Source organism: Phalangium opilio, unplaced genomic scaffold, assembly GCF_054372755.1.
Source record: "Phalangium opilio isolate 3A_F unplaced genomic scaffold, DU_Popi_V2 ptg000043l_1, whole genome shotgun sequence".
Classification (NCBI taxonomy): domain Eukaryota; kingdom Metazoa; phylum Arthropoda; class Arachnida; order Opiliones; family Phalangiidae; genus Phalangium; species Phalangium opilio.
Window position 1 is genome coordinate 6,349,656 of NW_028324167.1, and position 19,180 is coordinate 6,368,835.

Sequence of the window (19,180 nt, forward strand, 5' to 3'; positions counted from 1 at the left end):
AAAAGTGTTGGCAATGTATATTTTTTAAATATGACGGAATTGCTGTTGGTATGATAGCGCCCTATTCGCGAAAAAAACCTTTTTTAAACAGTTGATTCATTCTTTGATAGAATTTCGAAGGAAGAAGTTAAGTGTTAAATTTGCTCGATTAATTTTGTTCGGCAAATAATATAATTAAGCCTTACGTATTACTGAAGGAGATTGATTTTGCCAACCTGTGTGAGTATTTAACTGATTAATAAGTAAATGGAGGAAGATAATAATTTAAGTAAAGAGGAAATCAGAAAACAAAAGGCAAGGGAAAGAATGAGGGCAAAAAGGTCAGATCCTGAATTTAGGAAACGAGAAAATGAAAGGAGAAGAGCGTTAGCCGCGGAAAAAAGGCTGTTTCTGGAACAGGTTCTAGCACGCAAAATGTTGGTCCTACCACGAGGCCAGTTGGCCATGATCGTACCAAAGATAATGCATTAAATAAATGTTCTATTGAAAGTACTGTAGGCGTAGGCATATCTATTAATAAGGAACCCAATAATGTACAAAATGTTAATGCTAATATTAGTGAAATCATCGAAAGCGATGAACAAGTACGAGCCTAGCTTATGTGTGATTGGGTTGTGGCTTCCATGTTTTTGGGGACATTTGCTTTTTGTGTGGCGATGTATGATTCAGCTTTGATATGGACAAATGTTACAAATCATACTGGTAGACTAAGAATACGGTTGAGGTATAGCGAGAGAGTAGAGTTTCCCCAGCAATTGAGAGATATTGAAAAGGCTTGAACAATTGACTATTTTAAAATTGAATTCCTGCACTTGCAAAGAATTAAAAAAAGCGATAGATGCATATATTTAGGTTGTTTAAGGGGTAGTGATAGTCATCTCCACTCGGAGAGGTAATATTTTGGCTTTCCCAACTTGTTAAAACTTAAAAGCTTTTGGCGTTGTTAAAAAGGATAATCGGTAAGTGGAAAGTGAATTGAACTAACTAGTAAAACTGTTTAGAATGTCTTTTTGAACATTTTTAATGCAATAAAAACCTGAAATTGATTAAATATCTCATTTAATGAGTAGGCTTAGAAATGGTTAAAGTTTGTGCCGTTCCTGACTGCAAAAGCCTTTCAACAACAAATAAAATATCATTTCACAGGCATGTTGGTTGCACTTTTTCTAAATATGAAATAATTTATACTCGTTGCTTTCATGTAATTAAGATTTCCACAATTAATCAAACGGTTATGTCATAAATGGCTCGTGGCTATAAAACGGTTGGACCATTTTGTATACGGTAATCACTTTCAAGAAAGTGATTTTCGTGTAAGCGAAGACAGAAACCACAAAACTCTGAAATTACTAAAGGACGAGGCAATACCTTCTTTGTTTTGTTTAAGATTTAATGAAGCCGGTTCACAAGTATATATAACAATTGAATAACATATTAAGTTCGGAATGTCAGTACATAGTATGTAACATAATAGCGCACCTATGGCAAATCGGGCATGAGATATTCGCAGAAACCACACATTGACAGTGCATTGCTTAGTACAATACCCACCCAACATCGCGCAACAGAGTCTTCATCATCGATCCCAGATTTTCTGTTCTTTCCCCACGAAGTAGAAGTCTGTACATCAGCCGCCCTACACGTCGAAGTACATATCTTGAAAAGTAATAATATAATTAAAATAATAATAATTAAGACCCAGCTTGGCTAATAATATATTATTTGCAATGGGAAGTCTGCGGAGATTTTTGAGCACAATGCATTAATTGAGGCTGAATCAAGTGAAATGATCGATGATGTGGGAGAAGGTAATCCTACAATAGAGTAATATCGGTAGAGAGGGAGTGTGAACTGTGTATCCCCTTTGTTGAAGGCAACTTTGTATTAGAGAATACTATTTGCCTTCGGAACGGGGGATATCACTAAGGTAAGAGATAGAGGGTTATGACGTTGCCATATATGTGAAAGATATTACTCTATTGATGACCTAGGAAACGCCATGGATGTACAAGAACCTGATGGGTTTCATGATTACCAAGACATAATACAAATACAAAACAAATATGATCATGTAGGTGGCTGAGCTACGAGTAATAATTACGATATCAGTGCATACAGTAGGTTTTTTCCGCGGTTTTTAAGACATATTTCAGGAGGCACAGTACCTGTGATTCGCCATCAGTTCATAAAAAAAAGAAACACGCGAGGTTTGAAAAATCAGTTATCTAAAACATACTTAACAATATTAAATTCTTCGTCGTGAAAATTACTTTCCAATAAACAGAAATTCAGTGAAACATCCATGCATTTGATGGCGCTTCAATATGCACTACAAAAAGAACAAAACAAAAACAAAACTCTTCGAAAAAAGCTCAAGGTCGCTCACCAAACACGACGGCGAAAGAATTTAAAACTTTCTTGCCTCAATGAAGTGAGGAAGCAAAATCTTCTTTTAGAAGAAAATGCGGTGGATATTCAAGAGCGCTTTGCACCAACTGCGAAAGAAATGTTTAAACTTTTACGACATTCAGGAGTGAAAAATCCAACAAAACAAAAACACCCTCAGTTAATTCGAAGCTTTGCCTTGACGGTCCACTTTCATTCGCCCAAAGCGTATGAATATTTGAGGGAAACGCTTTGCTTGCCCCACCCAAACACTTTACGTGAATGGGTAAATAAAATTGATGGCCAACCTGGTTTCACTGTTGAAAGCTTTGCATACAACAAAAATGAGGTGCTAAAATCAAAACACCTGCTATTAATAGCGTTATCTATGGATGAAATGTCCATCAAAAAACATACAGAATGGACAGGGAAAGAGTTATCCGGTTACGTAAACTTGGGGTTAGGCCACAATGACCAAGATTCTGACGAGATTGCAACATCGGCCCTAGTTTTCATGGCTGTAGCAATAATTGGCCATTGGAAAGTGCCAGTCGGCGATTTCCTGCGGTTCACGGAACCCCTAGCTCTATGCTAAAAACTCTCGTAACTGAGTGTCTTTTCAATGTACACATAACAGGTGCCAAATGTAATGCTCTTGTGGGTGATGGACCAAAAAGCAATATCACGATGGCTCAGTTACTTGGGGGTTACCATCACAAAAGACGCCGTACAGAGCAGTTTCCCAAACCCAGGTACAATTGATATGGTCCTATTTTCTTTAGTTTTCGCTTCGGACATAAACTTTGCCCAACTATGTTATTTGTCCCCTTCCAGTGGATCCCAGTGAAAGAGTACACTTTCTTCTCGATGCATGCCACATGCGTAAACTGTTGAGAAATTTATGGGAGCATTATGGTGTTTTAATTGACCAACGCACGGCCGAAGTACACAAAACTAACACTTTCTAAATGGTTTTTCATTTTTGCTAATAATCTGCATAATTACTTAGCGAATTGACTGGGGTACGTAGCCACCCTACATGCCTACCAAGTATACTAGGGTTTAACCTTGGCAAACAAGCTTTGTAAAGCAGCGCAAACCAGAAGTAGCTCCGTAGCAAAGGGAATTGAGTTTCTGAAGGAGGGAGGGGATCCAGTATACCAAGGCAGTGCCCCAACATCAAGATTTATATCATCCATTGATAGGTACTACTTACACTTCATTGTCCAGTCTTGAAAACTTTGAGATGCAACTTCACTTTGTCTTGTATAGATTGTTTGATGTTTTAAATTCAAGAAACCCAATGGCTAAAGGTTTTAAGGCAGCAATCCGACCTTCCAACCTAGATATTACAAAAAGGGATCTATTAAAGACGAAGGAACTGTTGTTAAATTTGACAGATATAGAAGGCAACTTAATTCTAGAAAGTCCAAGAAAAACAGCCATTTTGGGATTCACACTCGTCATTCACAGTGTGTTGGATATTGCGGAGAAATATGTTGCTCCCAATGACGCACCACTGAAGTATAATGTTAAATAAACTAAAGCTCTCATGATCAATGTCAAACTATTTGTTAATTTTAAAAGTACCTTTTGACGTACAAACTGTCACAAGACCATCTAGAGTTGTATTTTAATACAATCCGTCAGAGAGGAGGCTGGAACAACAATCCAAGCTGTCGGCAATTCACCGCAGCGTACAAAAACACACTAGTGACAAAAATTGAAACGTCAAGAAGTGGAAATGTCATTGCTTTAGACAATACTCACGTCCCAAATCTATGCGAGGTCTTGGTTCCAATCACAGAAACCAACATAGCTGAAGCTCAGAAAGACTCTTTTGATTTAGATGACATTGACAACTTTATTACCTTTCTTAATAATGAAACGTCATCATCATCTAACATTTTCAGAGAAAATATAATTTTTTATATGAGTGGTTATGTGGTAAAAAAACTTCAAAAAGAACTAAAATGCCAGAAATGCGTAGCCGCTTTGCTCGAAACTGAAAGACATTCTAATTTTTCAAATGAAAACTATGAGAAAAACCCAAAGCAACTTTTCCTACATTTGAAAGAAAACGGAGGACTTCGCCATCCGTCCGACAGTGTAGTAAAGATTTGTGGTTTAACCGAGAAGGCTAAGATATTGTGGGCCGATAAACACCTCTGCCAAGAACATAGATTTGAGGATTGAGTGTTTGGTTTTAAGGCAGCTTCTCAATACTGATGTATTTCCATCTTTGGCTGAACATATGTTCGATGATGAACTAGGTTCGCAACATCATGTGAATGCTTTGTTTAAACGGATCGTCAAAATTTATTTGAAGATTCGTTTACACAAAATCAGCAAAGATATAAACAATGAACTCAAAAAAGACGCAGGCGTAGAGAGAAAAAATGTTCGCCAGGCTGAACTTTTTACGTCGGTCTCGCCGGCGTTGGTGGCGTACATCCAATCAGTGACGGGCGAATTCGCAAAATATACATTTAACAATATTTGCTTTTCGAAAAAAACATAATTTTAAATATGAGCAAAACAAACATTTCAGAATGTCTTACTTTTATAAAGACAAAACTATTATTATCTTCAGAAGGTTAAATAAATATGTACCCCTTTTGGGAAAGTAGTTTCTTAGTTGAAGATAGAATATTTGGAAAGATAATAACATTTATCTAACGAACCGTTTTAGTTTTTATGAAATTTACTGTTGAACTTCAACGAAACATAGAAAACGTTATGTACTTCATGTTTAGAGTGTGAATGAGGTAAAGTTTTTCGGTACATATCTTTACATTACGGAATCTCATCTGCACTCGCGGCGCGTTTGCTTCGAAGCAAGCGCGAAGCATTAATCTTTTCCTCTAAAATGCTTCGTGTATTTTATGTGAATGTTCAATGACGCAAATATCATATTCTTTTAGAAAAGGAAAGGGAAAACATTTCCATGGATTTTGCGGTTGAGAGATAACAATTTTAATATTCTTGACATTTTACAGAAATTCAATATTTCAAGTAATATTACCTTAAGTTCGTCAAATAAAAACAGAACAAAGGCAATTCGAGTTAATAGTATTTTACTTTAGTACCATATTAATTTAGTTAGACAAAATGTGTAAAATGACCGATTAATTTTAATACGTTAGGACGCTTCTATACTAAACCAACAATTGTCATTGAAATTCTTGACATGTTCATATTTGCAAGTCTGTCATGCATTTTATTTGCTCCGTTCGATATTCCGTATACGTCAAGATGTTTGCAACGTGTTTCAATGACAGATTTGCCCTTCTCGCTCTTTGATAATTTCCCGCCATACTAAATGATCTTTCAACATCAGCAGAACTAATTGGAATGGACAAGTAGCACCTGGCGAGATTGGAAAGGTGAGGAAATCTTTTTGCGTTATCGCGCCAGTAGTCAAGGATGGCCTGCGATTCTGGAATACCGTCGTCATCTTCATCGGCTGATGGATATCTAAGAAGATCTTCCGCGAGATAAATGTCAAGTTCTTTAGCTGGGCCATTGGGAGCCATGGGTGACGGAACACGTGTCAAGTAGCCTAGTTTCCCTGACCGCTTTTTGGAAACCTGCGCATCCACGGCTGTACGCACATTACTTTCCTTTAAAAGTAAGGTTGATACTATATCTTTGGCTTTGCTCTTCATTGGGCATTTTATTCGTTGATAACGCTCACCCCAGGAAGGGTTACTGAAGTATTCTGCAAACAAAGCAATATAGGATCAAGATTGCGTCGTTTTAATAAACTCAACAATTGCAGTTAGCTACGGTAATGTGCAACAGCGAAAATAAAAAGATTGCAATCTGCATTTTTTAGGATAGCTACCATCAAATGGTGCTAGCTTTTGCCTTGGATCTAGCAATGTGCTTGTCACAAAGTCCACGTCCAAAACAGTATTGCTGAACCTTGTTTCCATTTGATTGAGAATTTCGTCACGCATTAAGTTAAAGTGAATTGCTCGGCATTCATAGACCTTGTCGAAGGCCTGAAGTAGTTCCCCGATTATTTCAGGTGCTATTATACCGTTAGATTGGAGTCGATCTGTTGTGTCCTTTAGAGGTTTTAGTAAATGCAGCATCTCTTTAGCCTCTTCAACCATGCCAGTGTGAAGGGTGGGAAAATCAATCGAAAGGTCCTTTTCTTTCTTTGCCTTGATGATAACGGCTTTGACAGCAGCAATCATGTTTGGCTAATTAATTAAACGAGACTTACATGTTGCAACATCATACGTTCATTATATGATCATTAAGCAGCTTGGAAAAACACAATGTGCCATAGTTGCTGAGTTTGTGAGGCTATTCTGTTTTACGAAGCTACTCAAAACAAAAGAAGATAACGTTTCCTATTAAGATATACCTCAGATATGCGCTCAATGGCGTAAAACAGAACGTTCCATCTAGTTCCACCAAGAGGAATTAAGTCCCTACCGTCAGTTCGTTTCTTTAATTCTTCTGTCCAAATAAGTGATTTACGAAAAAAGCCAATAATATCATTAATGGTTTTAATAAAAGCAGTGGCATCAGCGTCCTTTTTAATACTGGCGTTGATTACTAGTTGTAGCGAATGAGCCACACAGCCTTTACGCTTCCAAGAAGGATCAGGTACAACATTTAACTCCTCTGACGTGTCGTCATCTGCAAATTCGGAATCCACGATATGCCCAACAGGCTCTACACCTAATATGGTATTCATGGAGCTCCAAAACTCTGTAAAAGAGGCACAATTATGCACAATGTTACGAATGAGGCATACACAGGGTGTTCCTAAAAGGTCTGGAAGAAATCAAGGAGGTTGATCGTTGGGTCAAACTGAGTGAAAAATGTCTATGGACCTTTAGTCTAACGTGCTTCGTTGCGACGTTATGGGCCCTTGAAAATAGGCCTTAGAACAACGTAAATCGTCCGAATAGTGGAGGTACAATTGCACCATTGACCAAATTGTTGTCCAATTTATGCATAAGCAAATGACCGAGATATAAGAGAAATAATAAGGTTGTTAACTACTAGCAAAGGTGCATAAACGTGTGCAACGGTCTTAAACTATGACCAGCTAAATGGAGAGCATTTCATTAAGAAGCGGTACGTAAACATTTCAAGTAAGACACTAAACTTTGGCCAGAACTACTTGACCTCAATGTATGGCTTTACTACGTTTTCGTTTTAGATGTTCACAGAGAAGATTAAATGTGACAAGAAACCATCAAGTACCATAATGTTAATTTCATAATTAAACGGAATCAGGAAGTAATTACAAAAAGGGTTCGAAATGCTTTCCGTCGGCGTTGATACAAACTTGGACGCGTCGAAAAAATGACTGTCTAACCCGTTCGAAAATCCCTGGAGTGTTGCGTATGGCTTCGCAGGCATCAATAATCCTTCGTAGGTCATCATCTGATGTACCATTGGCTATGCAACGAGACATGTGGTTTGCACCACCGCATTTTTTCCTCCTAGTTAGGGCCATCTTAATGAAACGTTCCCTTTGAGGTGGATAGGCCGTGGTGGAACGGTTGCGTGGCCTGCCAGATCTCCGGACCTAAACCCTTGGGATTTCTTTCTTTGGGGCTACCTTTAGGACTTAGTTTATGAACGTGAAGTGCGAGACGTGGATGACCTACGAAGAAGGATTATTGATGCCTGCGAAGCCATACGCAACACTCCAGGGATTTTCGACGGGTTAGACAGTCATTTATTCGACGCGATCAAGTTTGTATCAACGCCGACGGAAAGCATTTCGAACCCTTTTTGTAATTACTTTCTGATTCCGTTTAATTATGAAATTAACATTATGGTACTTGATGGTTTCTTGTCACATTTAATCCTCTCTGTGAACATCTAAAACGAAAACGTAGTAAAGCCATACTTTGAGGTCAAGTAGTTCTGGCCAAAGTTTAGTGTCTTACTTGAAATGTTTACGTACAGCTTCTTAATGAAAAGCTCAGCATTTAGCTGGTCATAGTTTAAGACCGTTGCACACGTTTATGCACCTTTGCTAGTAGTTAACAACCTTATTATTTCTCTTATATCTCGGTCATTAGCTTATGCATAAATTGGACAACAATTTGGTCAATGGTACAATTCTACCTCCATTATTTGGACGATTTACGTTGTTCTAAGGCCTATTTTCAAGGGCCCATAACGTCGCAAAGGAGCACGTTAGACTAAAAGTCCATAGACATTTTTCACTCAGTTTGACCCATCGAACCACCTCCTTGATTTCTTCCGGACCTTTTAGAAACACCCTGAATACTTTTAACTATATCTTAAGTGAGACACAGTAAGTGTTTATTGAAAAACTGAATCCAGAGAAGAACACTTTGACTTTCGGAGCCTTAACAAGTGTCACAATGTAATTTTATGGACCATATAGTAAGAAGCAATAAAACAATTAAATTCTACTTTAATTAAACAAAACTCTTGGTTCCAAAAAGAAAACGAAACAAAATGTAATTTTTCCAAGCGTGACGACTAGTTTCGTACCTCTACAGAGATATCATCAGGTCATGATGCCTCTGTATCGAGACAAAACTAGTCGTCAAGCGTAATAGAAATAAAACATTTCAAGTTCTGTTTTTGTAATTGAAGTAGTTATTAACTTTTAGTGTTGGATTGCAATTTTGAATATTTTTGGTCATAAAAAGTGCTAATCGTACTTAGAAATTAAGTAACAGCCCAATCTAGCTGCAAAAAGTCTAATAATCTAGTCGATTAAATTGTAAGCCAACATACATTCTATAATTTGAGCATTCCAAACGTTATAAGTTTCAAATAAATACGTTTACACCGTTTGAAAGATTATAACAAATCAATGTCAAGAAAGTAATCGAATTGATTTCCAATAGATCTCTGCAGCCTACTTAACATCTGCATTTGACAATGTCTCACATGAACGTTGTCAACAAAACGATCTTCTCAGTCTATGTGTCTAACTACAGATACTAGATGCTAAAACGTTTTATGAACTGTTAAAGAGTATTGACCGTAATCAAGATGTTCAGGTGTATCACCTTCCTCGTCTTCCTGCGCCTCCAAAGCAAAGATGGCTCCCGACTGAATGTGAAGCAACCATTCGTCTTCAAACAATGAATTGAGGTTGAACGCTTTGATCATGTTTGAGGCATTATCCGCGCATATGCACATGATCTGAGGATTTCCCAAGTGTTACTCAACTGGAATATTTAAACAAAGCTATATTTACCTGTCCGATGTTAATCCCAGCGCCTCTTAAGACACCCTTCACGTTCGCTAAAATACTTTCACCGGTATGTCTGCCTGAAAATCGTTCAAACCCTAACAAGACATTTTGAAAGGCCCACTCGTCGTTTATGAAATGCCCACGTACACACAACACTGATTCACGATTCCGGCTGCTCCACAAGTCTAGGGTCAAGTGTAAGGTCTTCGCTGGAACTGACTTCATTACCTCTTTAATGCGACCATTGATGCCATTCACTGCTTTCTCCAGGTCTCTCACCAGTGTCCTTCTCGACGGTAAATTGATTTGTGGCACATAATACTCAATCATACGGCGCATTGCCCAGCCTTCGGTGATACTAAAAGGAAGTCCATCCACAGTGACCAGATCCACCAGGAACTCTTTAAAATGACGTTGTTGTATCGAGGTTCTAGCTACTTTTGCGACCCTTTTTTTCTTAGCAATGCTGATAGGCAAGTTTAAAAACTCGTCTAGCGGTCTTTTCTTAAGCTTAGATTTTAATTTTTTGGTAGGGTGCATTTTCTTTGAGTGTACAGAAAAATAGCATTAAATGCTAATACTTTAAAACTCAATTCGCCTAATAAAATACTAACGTTGATGTGTCGATCAAAATTGCTCGAGTTATCTCCATATTTTGTGGCCCCACAGTGCTTACATTCGAGCACTACCTTCCTAGAGGGCAAATTTTCCCCGTTCGGAATACTACCCAAGTATGTAAAATGTTCATGTAAAATGCTGGTACCAAACTTCCCAGCCATGAACTTTTCCAGAAACTGTTCATGTCTTATAATGTGAGAAAATCTGGCATCATTAGTGATATTTAACCCACTGTTTCCCACTCGAGATACGTTATGACCGTCATTAGGTAGTCCCGCCGTTTTCTCTGTCCCTTTAAGCTCTTCTTCAGTATTTCCCCCAGAATGAGCCATGCTAGGAGGACAATTGATTTGTTTTACTAACAGAATTATTTTAATTTAAACATGTGATTGTCATTTGGTTCAGTGTATAATTGAATTCATGATAGCAGAAGCCGATTAGGATTTACACATGAAGTACGTAACATGTGCCTGCAAAAGGTGCCTGGGTGAGCTACACGATATTCTCTAATTGAGCTCCTAGGAAAGAGCCTCCCCTTACGCGGAGGAACAAAATTCGGTAACGCGGCTTTTTCGTATCCTTCCGCCTTAAGAACCAATTTACAAGGCACATAAATTAGGGAACTACTATAAAGACTGAGTATGGTGTCTAAAATATTCTTCAGATAAAACTATTTACAATACGAAAGATTATTTGGGAGTAAGGAACAAAGATCTTATCAATCTCGGTAGCTTTTGCTTGGACTATTTAAGACGCCGTGTGTTTCTGTTTTTTTACGCGTAATGTTTTCTATTCCCGCGGCTACGGCGAGCTCAGCCGCCGGCGGCTCGGGAATCGGGATACCGCTGATACCTAGGCAAGGCTTAGTGTAGTTTTCGAGTCTACTATTATTCGCAGAACTATTTTTCTGTTGAAATTAAAAATATCCTATTCTATTTAGTTGGACTTATTAAATGACTCGAAAATTTTCGAAACTTAGCTTTAAAACGTTGAATATAAACAATATATATAACAAAACTAACTCAATGCTCTATACACGAAACACGTTAATTAAGTACATTTGTATTTAAATATATCCTACAAAGCAAAGCGCGGGTCCAGTGGATCCCCTACAAGTTGACTTTCTTTTTGAACTCCGGTTTTAGCTTGGCGATGGCTAGTGGGCGCGATTTCAGCACTTCGAAATCTCGCTTACAAAAGCCTCCGGCTTACGCCAAGTAAAAACTGGAGTTCATAAAGTGACCTTGTAGGGGATCCACTGGCCCGGCGCTTTACTTTGTGCATATGGTGTTCCCATACTCTTTAAGATCGAAAGTGGACGATCATAAATATGTCTTCCAAATCTTAACATTTAACGTAGACATTCAGATATGCCACTTGAGTTTGTATGAATAAACAACACTGGCGCCATATAAATCGTATTACTATCGCAAAGCAGCTTGTCAAAGGCAAAATGGTATTTTGAAAAAGACGTGAGACCAGTCTTTTGACTCAGTGATCTCGATTATATAGCATGAAACGTTCAATTTGTAAAATAAGGCTTGGTTTTAAACGTTAAGTATATTTAAGGTAAAATATTTCAAATCATAAGTACCTGACGACGTCCGTGTAATGCCGTGGATAAGCGTTCACTGATCCCTTGCGGTTCTACTAAGGCGAAACGATATCACAGAACACTCGATACGAAAGTGTTAAAACGGTTCAAAATTTTCGAGAAATTGTCTACATTCTACAATTCAGAGCTTAAAAAATATCTTCATCAAAAGCAACAGGGTGATGTAATCGACTGTGTTGGCTTTATGATACTGAATTCAATAAAAAACAACCGCGTTATTAATTCTGTTTGAATTCCGTTTAAAACACATGGGTTGCTGGCTCAAGTTTTTTAGATTTCAAGTATAATGACGCATATATATTTTAAGGGCTAGCTAGCTTGCCTATTTCTGATTATGAAGTCACTTTAAATTGTTTTTAACAATGACTGTTGGGTAAACGAAAGCGTGGTTTTTTTATATCTATGTGAAACTCAGATTATTATGTTACACCTAGGGAATTGCCTAAGAAGGGCTCTATGCATTTTTGACCGTGAAGCACTGTACGTAGTTTCCAAAATGCTTCGATATTCGCCAGAAAGGACCCTATCACCTATGGCCTTGTGCTTTGGCTACTGAATGCTTCGTGAACCTTAAACCTGTTTTGTTCAAAGCAGCTAAAACTGGCGAAGCGTTGTTTGCTTTTAGTAAAATGTTTAGTGCTATTATGTAGGTTTAGTCTTGTGAAGAAGCTTGCAGCTTCGACGTATTTGTCTTCACACTTCGCATTTTAAAGTATTTTAAATGCTTTATGCTTATATATATATATGAAGTGCTTCGAGATTTGCCCATTACTGCATCCAATTAGCGAGCGTCTCTGGCTCACGTTTCCTGCCTTCGAAACAGTCGAAAAACGATACAGACCACCCTCCAATATGGCGGCTTGAAAGCCGCGAGATTTAAATTTAAAAGGAACGTTTCATGTCCCAAAAGATGGCGCTACATCTTCAATTGTCTACGTCACGTATTTCAACCCCCTTCCAAAAAGAAAGCTCTCTATAGTTGTTATTCCTGAATGATGTGTTATTATAAATTAACAAAGCGTATAATCATTAAGCCTTGGTTCTTTTCCTTTCCCATTGGAAAAGATGAGTAAGGGGATGAATATGGGCTTTTTATATCTCACTTTGAAAGACCTTTATTCCTGCCTAACTGTACGAATAACAATAATAAAACTAAGCTCCATGTTTAAAATAGTAACAAAATTATAACAGCGCTATTTAAAACCACAAAACCTACAGTTAAACTTAAGGAATATCATTTACAAGTCAAGTATTACGTTTACCCAGCTTCACCAGCCTTAACCCTTAACGGCAAATGGGGGAACAATATATTACCCCAAAATCCATAACTAACATATTCCCGAATTACCTCAAAATCTAAAATTGGAGTATTCATCCTATACGTCGTCTGCTAAAATATTCTAAATGACTTCGAGCTTCGGCTTTTCGGGGTAAAATAGTGTCAGAGCGGATAATAGAACCTTTACAGTTCTATGGCGATAACTGACTCACGGGTAGGGCCGGAAATAAGAAACATTTCTTATGGGACAAGTGTACAGTGACCCCCCGTTTGAATGGAAAATTTATAGGATTTTGTCCACTGAAGTATGCAAAAATTGAGTCGCTTCTCCATGGCCAAGATATCAAAACTTTGGAAAATTTATTGGTCAAACTGTCCAGTGACCCCCCCCCCTAAATTAAAAAAAATTATGGCACATATTAAAATTTTATTGGACAATGTCCAGTGTCCTGCGATTATTTCATGCCCTGCTCACGGGTTGTTATGGGGAAATTATTCGTGTGTAGTCGGATACGATATCTTCCCTGGCGTTTTCATATAAATTTATTGTAAAAGAATCAAAGAACTGAGAATTGTATAGAAACTATCATTTTTTTGAAACATGCATCGAAAACCGCCAAAATATGTCAGTAGCAATTTAAACCATAATCCAAAAGGCACGAGAGACGAGAACTGTAATGATTTCTAGGTAATGTGTCTTATCCCTTCTATAGTACCCCTGCTTTGGCAAGCACGCTGACAAATCGCCATTTTCCGATTCTCGCCTCTCTCTCTCTCTCTAGTCTCTACGTTACTCAGCAATAAGTTCTTCGTTTTCACTTCTTCGAGGACCGCGAAGCAAGGTGGTACTCGATAGTCACCGTGCCGTTGAAATTTGGTTATATTGTAATAAAGTGACGTTAAGTTGATTAAATTCAATTGAAGTAAAAGTATATGAAGTTCCGAGAGAAGTGCGGACTTCTCTGAGGAGCCTTAATGCGCTCTCGGAACGTAAATACGGCTTTCTTAGTTAGAACAGAGAAACCTTTGTCTCTCGAAGTTGCCGATGAAAGATTAAATATCTCAAAATTATGTGTAAAAACATTGACTACTGTAGAACGAATAGGAGGCTGTGAAACAAGGAAAGTTTTTTCGTAAGGATTTATGGCATTAATGCTTAATATTTTTTAAATATTTCAATATCGTGGTATGGAAGGTTTGGCTTTGTAAGCCACGTCAGACGAACTTCTCCCTTCCAATTTGATTGAAAAACATAAATTGCGATTTGAAATCTTTGTTTCAATGCAATGTTTTTATGAGTAGACATGTTTCAGATATAAGGATTAGAATAGTTTTTAATATTGCAAATACAGAGATATTTAATCTAGTTTAGATATATCTTGAATTGGAAATAATAGAAAAATCTTCGACTCGAAATCGGTTTTGAAAAAAGGAAATTTATGGGATTTGAAGCAAGTGTTCTGCATCTGGGAATATCTGGGCGTTAAGACCCATTTCTAGGTTGCAAATACCTGGAATTGAAACCTTGAGTTTCGGAAATGGGAATAGCTTTGTTTTTAAAACGTAGTGTTTGAAAACTAGGAACGTCTGGGTTTTTGAAACCTAGTGTTTGCGAACTGAGAATATCTGGGTTTTTGAAATCTAGTGTTTGGGAACTGAGAATATCTGGGTTTTTGAAATCTAGTGTTTGGGAACTGAGAATATCTGGGTTTTTGAAACCTAGTGTTTAGGGACTGAGAATATCTGGGTTTTTGAATCCTAGTGTTTGGGGATTGAGAATATCTGGGGTTTTGAAACCTAGTGTTTGGGGATTGAGAATATCTGGGTTTTTGAAACCTAGTGTTTGGGGACTGAGAATATCTGGGTTTTGAATCCTAGTGTTTGGGGATTGACAATATCTGGGTTTTTGAAACCTAGTGTTTGGGGATTGAGAATATCTGGGTTTTTGAAACCTAGTGTTTGGGGATTGAGAATATCTGGGGTTTTGAAACCTAGTGTTTGGGGATTGAGAATATCTGGGTTTTTGAAACCTAGTGTTTGGGGACTGAGAATATCTGGGTTTTGAATCCTAGTGTTTGGGGATTGACAATATCTGGGTTTTTGAAACCTAGTGTTTGGGGATTGAGAATATCTGGGTTTTTGAAACCTAGTGTTTGGGGACTGAGAATATCTGGGTTTTGAATCCTAGTGTTTGGGGATTGACAATATCTGGGTTTTTGAAACCTAGTGTTTGGGGATTGAGAATATCTGGGTTTTTGAAACCTAGTGTTTGGGGATTGAGAATATCTGGGGTTTTGAAACCTAGTGTTTGGGGATTGAGAATATCTGGGTTTTTGAAACCTAGTGTTTGGGGATTGAGAATATCTGGGTTTTGAATCCTAGTGTTTGGAGATTGAGAATATCTGGGTTTTTGAATCCTAGTGTTTGGGGATTGAGAATATCTGGGTTTTTGAAACCTAGTGTTTGCGAACTGAGAATATCTGGGTTTTTGAAATCTAGTGTTTGGGAACTGAGAATATCTGGGTTTTTGAAATCTAGTGTTTGGGAACTGAGAATATCTGGGTTTATGAAACCTAGTGTTTGGGGACTGAGAATATCTGGGTTTATGAAACCTAGTGTTTGGGAACTGAGAATATCTGGGTTTATGAAACCTAGTGTTTAGGGACTGAGAATATCTGGGTTTATGAAACCTAGTGTTTGGGGATTGAGAATATCTGGGTTTTTAAAGCCTAGTGTTTGGGAACTGAGAATATCTGGGTTTTTGAAACCTAGTGTTTGGGGACTGAGAATATCTGGGTTTTTGAAACCTAGTGTTTGGGGACTGAGAATATCTGGGTTTTTGAAACCTAGTATTTGGGAACTGAGAATATCTGGGTTTATGAAACCTAGTGTTTAGGGACTGAGAATATCTGGGTTTATGAAACCTAGTGTTTGGGGACTGAGAATATCTGGGTTTATGAAACCTAGTGTTTGGGGATTGAGAATATCTGGATTTTTGAAACCTAGTGTTTGGGGATTGAGAATATCTGGGTTTTTAAAGCCTAGTGTTTGGGAACTGAGAATATCTGGGTTTTTGAAACCTAGTGTTTGGGGACTGAGAATATCTGGGTTTTTGAAACCTAGTGTTTGGGGACTGAGAATATCTGGGTTTTTAAAGCCTAGTGTTTGGGAACTGAGAATATCTGGGTTTTTGAAACCTAGTGTTTGGGGATTGAGAATATCTGGGGTTTTGAAACCTAGTGTTTGGGGATTGAGAATATCTGGGTTTTTGAAACCTAGTGTTTGGGGACTGAGAATATCTGGGTTTTGAATCCTAGTGTTTGGGGATTGACAATATCTGGGTTTTTGAAACCTAGTGTTTGGGGATTGAGAATATCTGGGTTTTTGAAACCTAGTGTTTGGGGACTGAGAATATCTGGGTTTTGAATCCTAGTGTTTGGGGATTGACAATATCTGGGTTTTTGAAACCTAGTGTTTGGGGATTGAGAATATCTGGGTTTTTGAAACCTAGTGTTTGGGGATTGAGAATATCTGGGGTTTTGAAACCTAGTGTTTGGGGATTGAGAATATCTGGGTTTTTGAAACCTAGTGTTTGGGGATTGAGAATATCTGGGTTTTGAATCCTAGTGTTTGGAGATTGAGAATATCTGGGTTTTTGAATCCTAGTGTTTGGGGATTGAGAATATCTGGGTTTTTGAAACCTAGTGTTTGCGAACTGAGAATATCTGGGTTTTTGAAATCTAGTGTTTGGGAACTGAGAATATCTGGGTTTTTGAAATCTAGTGTTTGGGAACTGAGAATATCTGGGTTTATGAAACCTAGTGTTTGGGGACTGAGAATATCTGGGTTTATGAAACCTAGTGTTTGGGAACTGAGAATATCTGGGTTTATGAAACCTAGTGTTTAGGGACTGAGAATATCTGGGTTTATGAAACCTAGTGTTTGGGGATTGAGAATATCTGGGTTTTTAAAGCCTAGTGTTTGGGAACTGAGAATATCTGGGTTTTTGAAACCTAGTGTTTGGGGACTGAGAATATCTGGGTTTTTGAAACCTAGTGTTTGGGGACTGAGAATATCTGGGTTTTTGAAACCTAGTATTTGGGAACTGAGAATATCTGGGTTTATGAAACCTAGTGTTTAGGGACTGAGAATATCTGGGTTTATGAAACCTAGTGTTTGGGGACTGAGAATATCTGGGTTTATGAAACCTAGTGTTTGGGGATTGAGAATATCTGGATTTTTGAAACCTAGTGTTTGGGGATTGAGAATATCTGGGTTTTTAAAGCCTAGTGTTTGGGAACTGAGAATATCTGGGTTTTTGAAACCTAGTGTTTGGGGACTGAGAATATCTGGGTTTTTGAAACCTAGTGTTTGGGGACTGAGAATATCTGGGTTTTTAAAGCCTAGTGTTTGGGAACTGAGAATATCTGGGTTTTTGAAACCTAGTGTTTGGGGATTGAGAATATCTGGGTTTTTGAAACCTAGTGTTTGGGGATTGAGAATATCTGGGTTTTTGAAACCTAGTGTTTGGGGATTGAGAATATCTGGGTTTTTAAAGCCTAGTGTTTGGGGACTGAGAATATCTGGGTTTTTGAAACCTAGTGTTTGGGGATTGAGAATATCTGGGTTTTTGAAACCTAGTGTTTGGGGACTGAGAATATCTGGGTTTTTGAAACCTAGTGTTTGGGGACTGAGAATATCTGGGTTTTTGAAACCTAGTGTTTGGGGATTGAGAATATCTGGGTTTTTGAAACCTAGTGTTTGGGGATTGAGAATATCTGGGTTTTTGAAATCTAGTGTTTGGGAACTGAGAATATCTGGGTTTTTGAAATCTAGTGTTTGGGAACTGAGAATATCTGGGTTTATGAAACCTAGTGTTTGGGGACTGAGAATATCTGGGTTTATGAAACCTAGTGTTTGGGAACTGAGAATATCTGGGTTTATGAAACCTAGTGTTTAGGGACTGAGAATATCTGGGTTTATGAAACCTAGTGTTTGGGGATTGAGAATATCTGGATTTTTGAAACCTAGTGTTTGGGGATTGAGAATATCTGGGTTTTTAAAGCCTAGTGTTTGGGAACTGAGAATATCTGGGTTTTTGAAACCTAGTGTTTGGGGACTGAGAATATCTGGGTTTTTGAAACCTAGTGTTTGGGGACTGAGAATATCTGGGTTTTTAAAGCCTAGTGTTTGGGAACTGAGAATATCTGGGTTTTTGAAACCTAGTGTTTGGGGATTGAGAATATCTGGGGTTTTGAAACCTAGTGTTTGGGGATTGAGAATATCTGGGTTTTTGAAACCTAGTGTTTGGGGACTGAGAATATCTGGGTTTTGAATCCTAGTGTTTGGGGATTGACAATATCTGGGTTTTTGAAACCTAGTGTTTGGGGATTGAGAATATCTGGGTTTTTGAAACCTAGTGTTTGGGGACTGAGAATATCTGGGTTTTGAATCCTAGTGTTTGGGGATTGACAATATCTGGGTTTTTGAAACCTAGTGTTTGGGGATTGAGAATATCTGGGTTTTTGAAACCTAGTGTTTGGGGATTGAGAATATCTGGGGTTTTGAAACCTAGTGTTTGGGGATTGAGAATATCTGGGTTTTTGAAACCTAGTGTTTGGGGACTGAGAATATCTGGGTTTTGAATCCTAGTGTTTGGGGATTGACAATATCTGGGTTTTTGAAACCTAGTGTTTGGGGATTGAGAATATCTGGGTTTTTGAAACCTAGTGTTTGGGGATTGAGAATATCTGGGTTTTGAATCCTAGTGTTTGGAGATTGAGAATATCTGGGTTTTTGAATCCTAGTGTTTGGGGATTGAGAATATCTGGGTTTTTGAAACCTAGTGTTTGCGAACTGAGAATATCTGGGTTTTTGAAATCTAGTGTTTGGGAACTGAGAATATCTGGGTTTTTGAAATCTAGTGTTTGGGAACTGAGAATATCTGGGTTTATGAAACCTAGTGTTTGGGGACTGAGAATATCTGGGTTTATGAAACCTAGTGTTTGGGAACTGAGAATATCTGGGTTTATGAAACCTAGTGTTTAGGGACTGAGAATATCTGGGT

General features: G+C 38.0%; 1 protein-coding gene and 2 long non-coding RNA genes across 4 annotated transcripts; all 3 read right to left on the reverse strand.

Moving 5' to 3' along the window:
* Positions 1-1,339: 1,339 nt before the first annotated feature.
* Positions 1,340-1,815, reverse strand: LOC149677949 (uncharacterized). The gene is made up of 2 exons (XR_016366451.1): positions 1,552-1,815; positions 1,340-1,479 (listed from the first exon to the last, which is right to left on the reverse strand). It is a non-coding gene; the product is annotated as an uncharacterized LOC149677949 (long non-coding RNA).
* A 1,288-nt stretch (positions 1,816-3,103) lies between these two features.
* LOC149677950 (uncharacterized) lies at positions 3,104-4,103 on the reverse strand. The gene is made up of 3 exons (XR_016366452.1): positions 3,976-4,103; positions 3,602-3,904; positions 3,104-3,272 (listed from the first exon to the last, which is right to left on the reverse strand). It is a non-coding gene; the product is annotated as an uncharacterized LOC149677950 (long non-coding RNA).
* A 1,234-nt stretch (positions 4,104-5,337) lies between these two features.
* LOC149677951 (uncharacterized) lies at positions 5,338-12,595 on the reverse strand. 2 transcript variants are annotated; one of them, XM_089837332.1, is made up of 8 exons: positions 11,814-12,595; positions 10,216-10,552; positions 9,605-10,144; positions 9,387-9,549; positions 6,764-7,113; positions 6,233-6,596; positions 6,083-6,106; positions 5,876-6,008 (listed from the first exon to the last, which is right to left on the reverse strand). In XM_089837332.1, the coding sequence occupies exons 2-8, from the start codon at positions 10,549-10,551 to the stop codon at positions 6,001-6,003; spliced, it is 1,785 nt and encodes a 594-aa protein (XP_089693458.1). In that variant the 5' UTR covers position 10,552; positions 11,814-12,595; the 3' UTR covers positions 5,876-6,000. The 2 variants fall into 2 exon arrangements, with proteins under 2 accessions (XP_089693457.1, XP_089693458.1); XM_089837331.1 differs by having other exon boundaries at positions 5,338-6,106.
* Between the last annotated feature and the right edge of the window lie 6,585 nt (positions 12,596-19,180).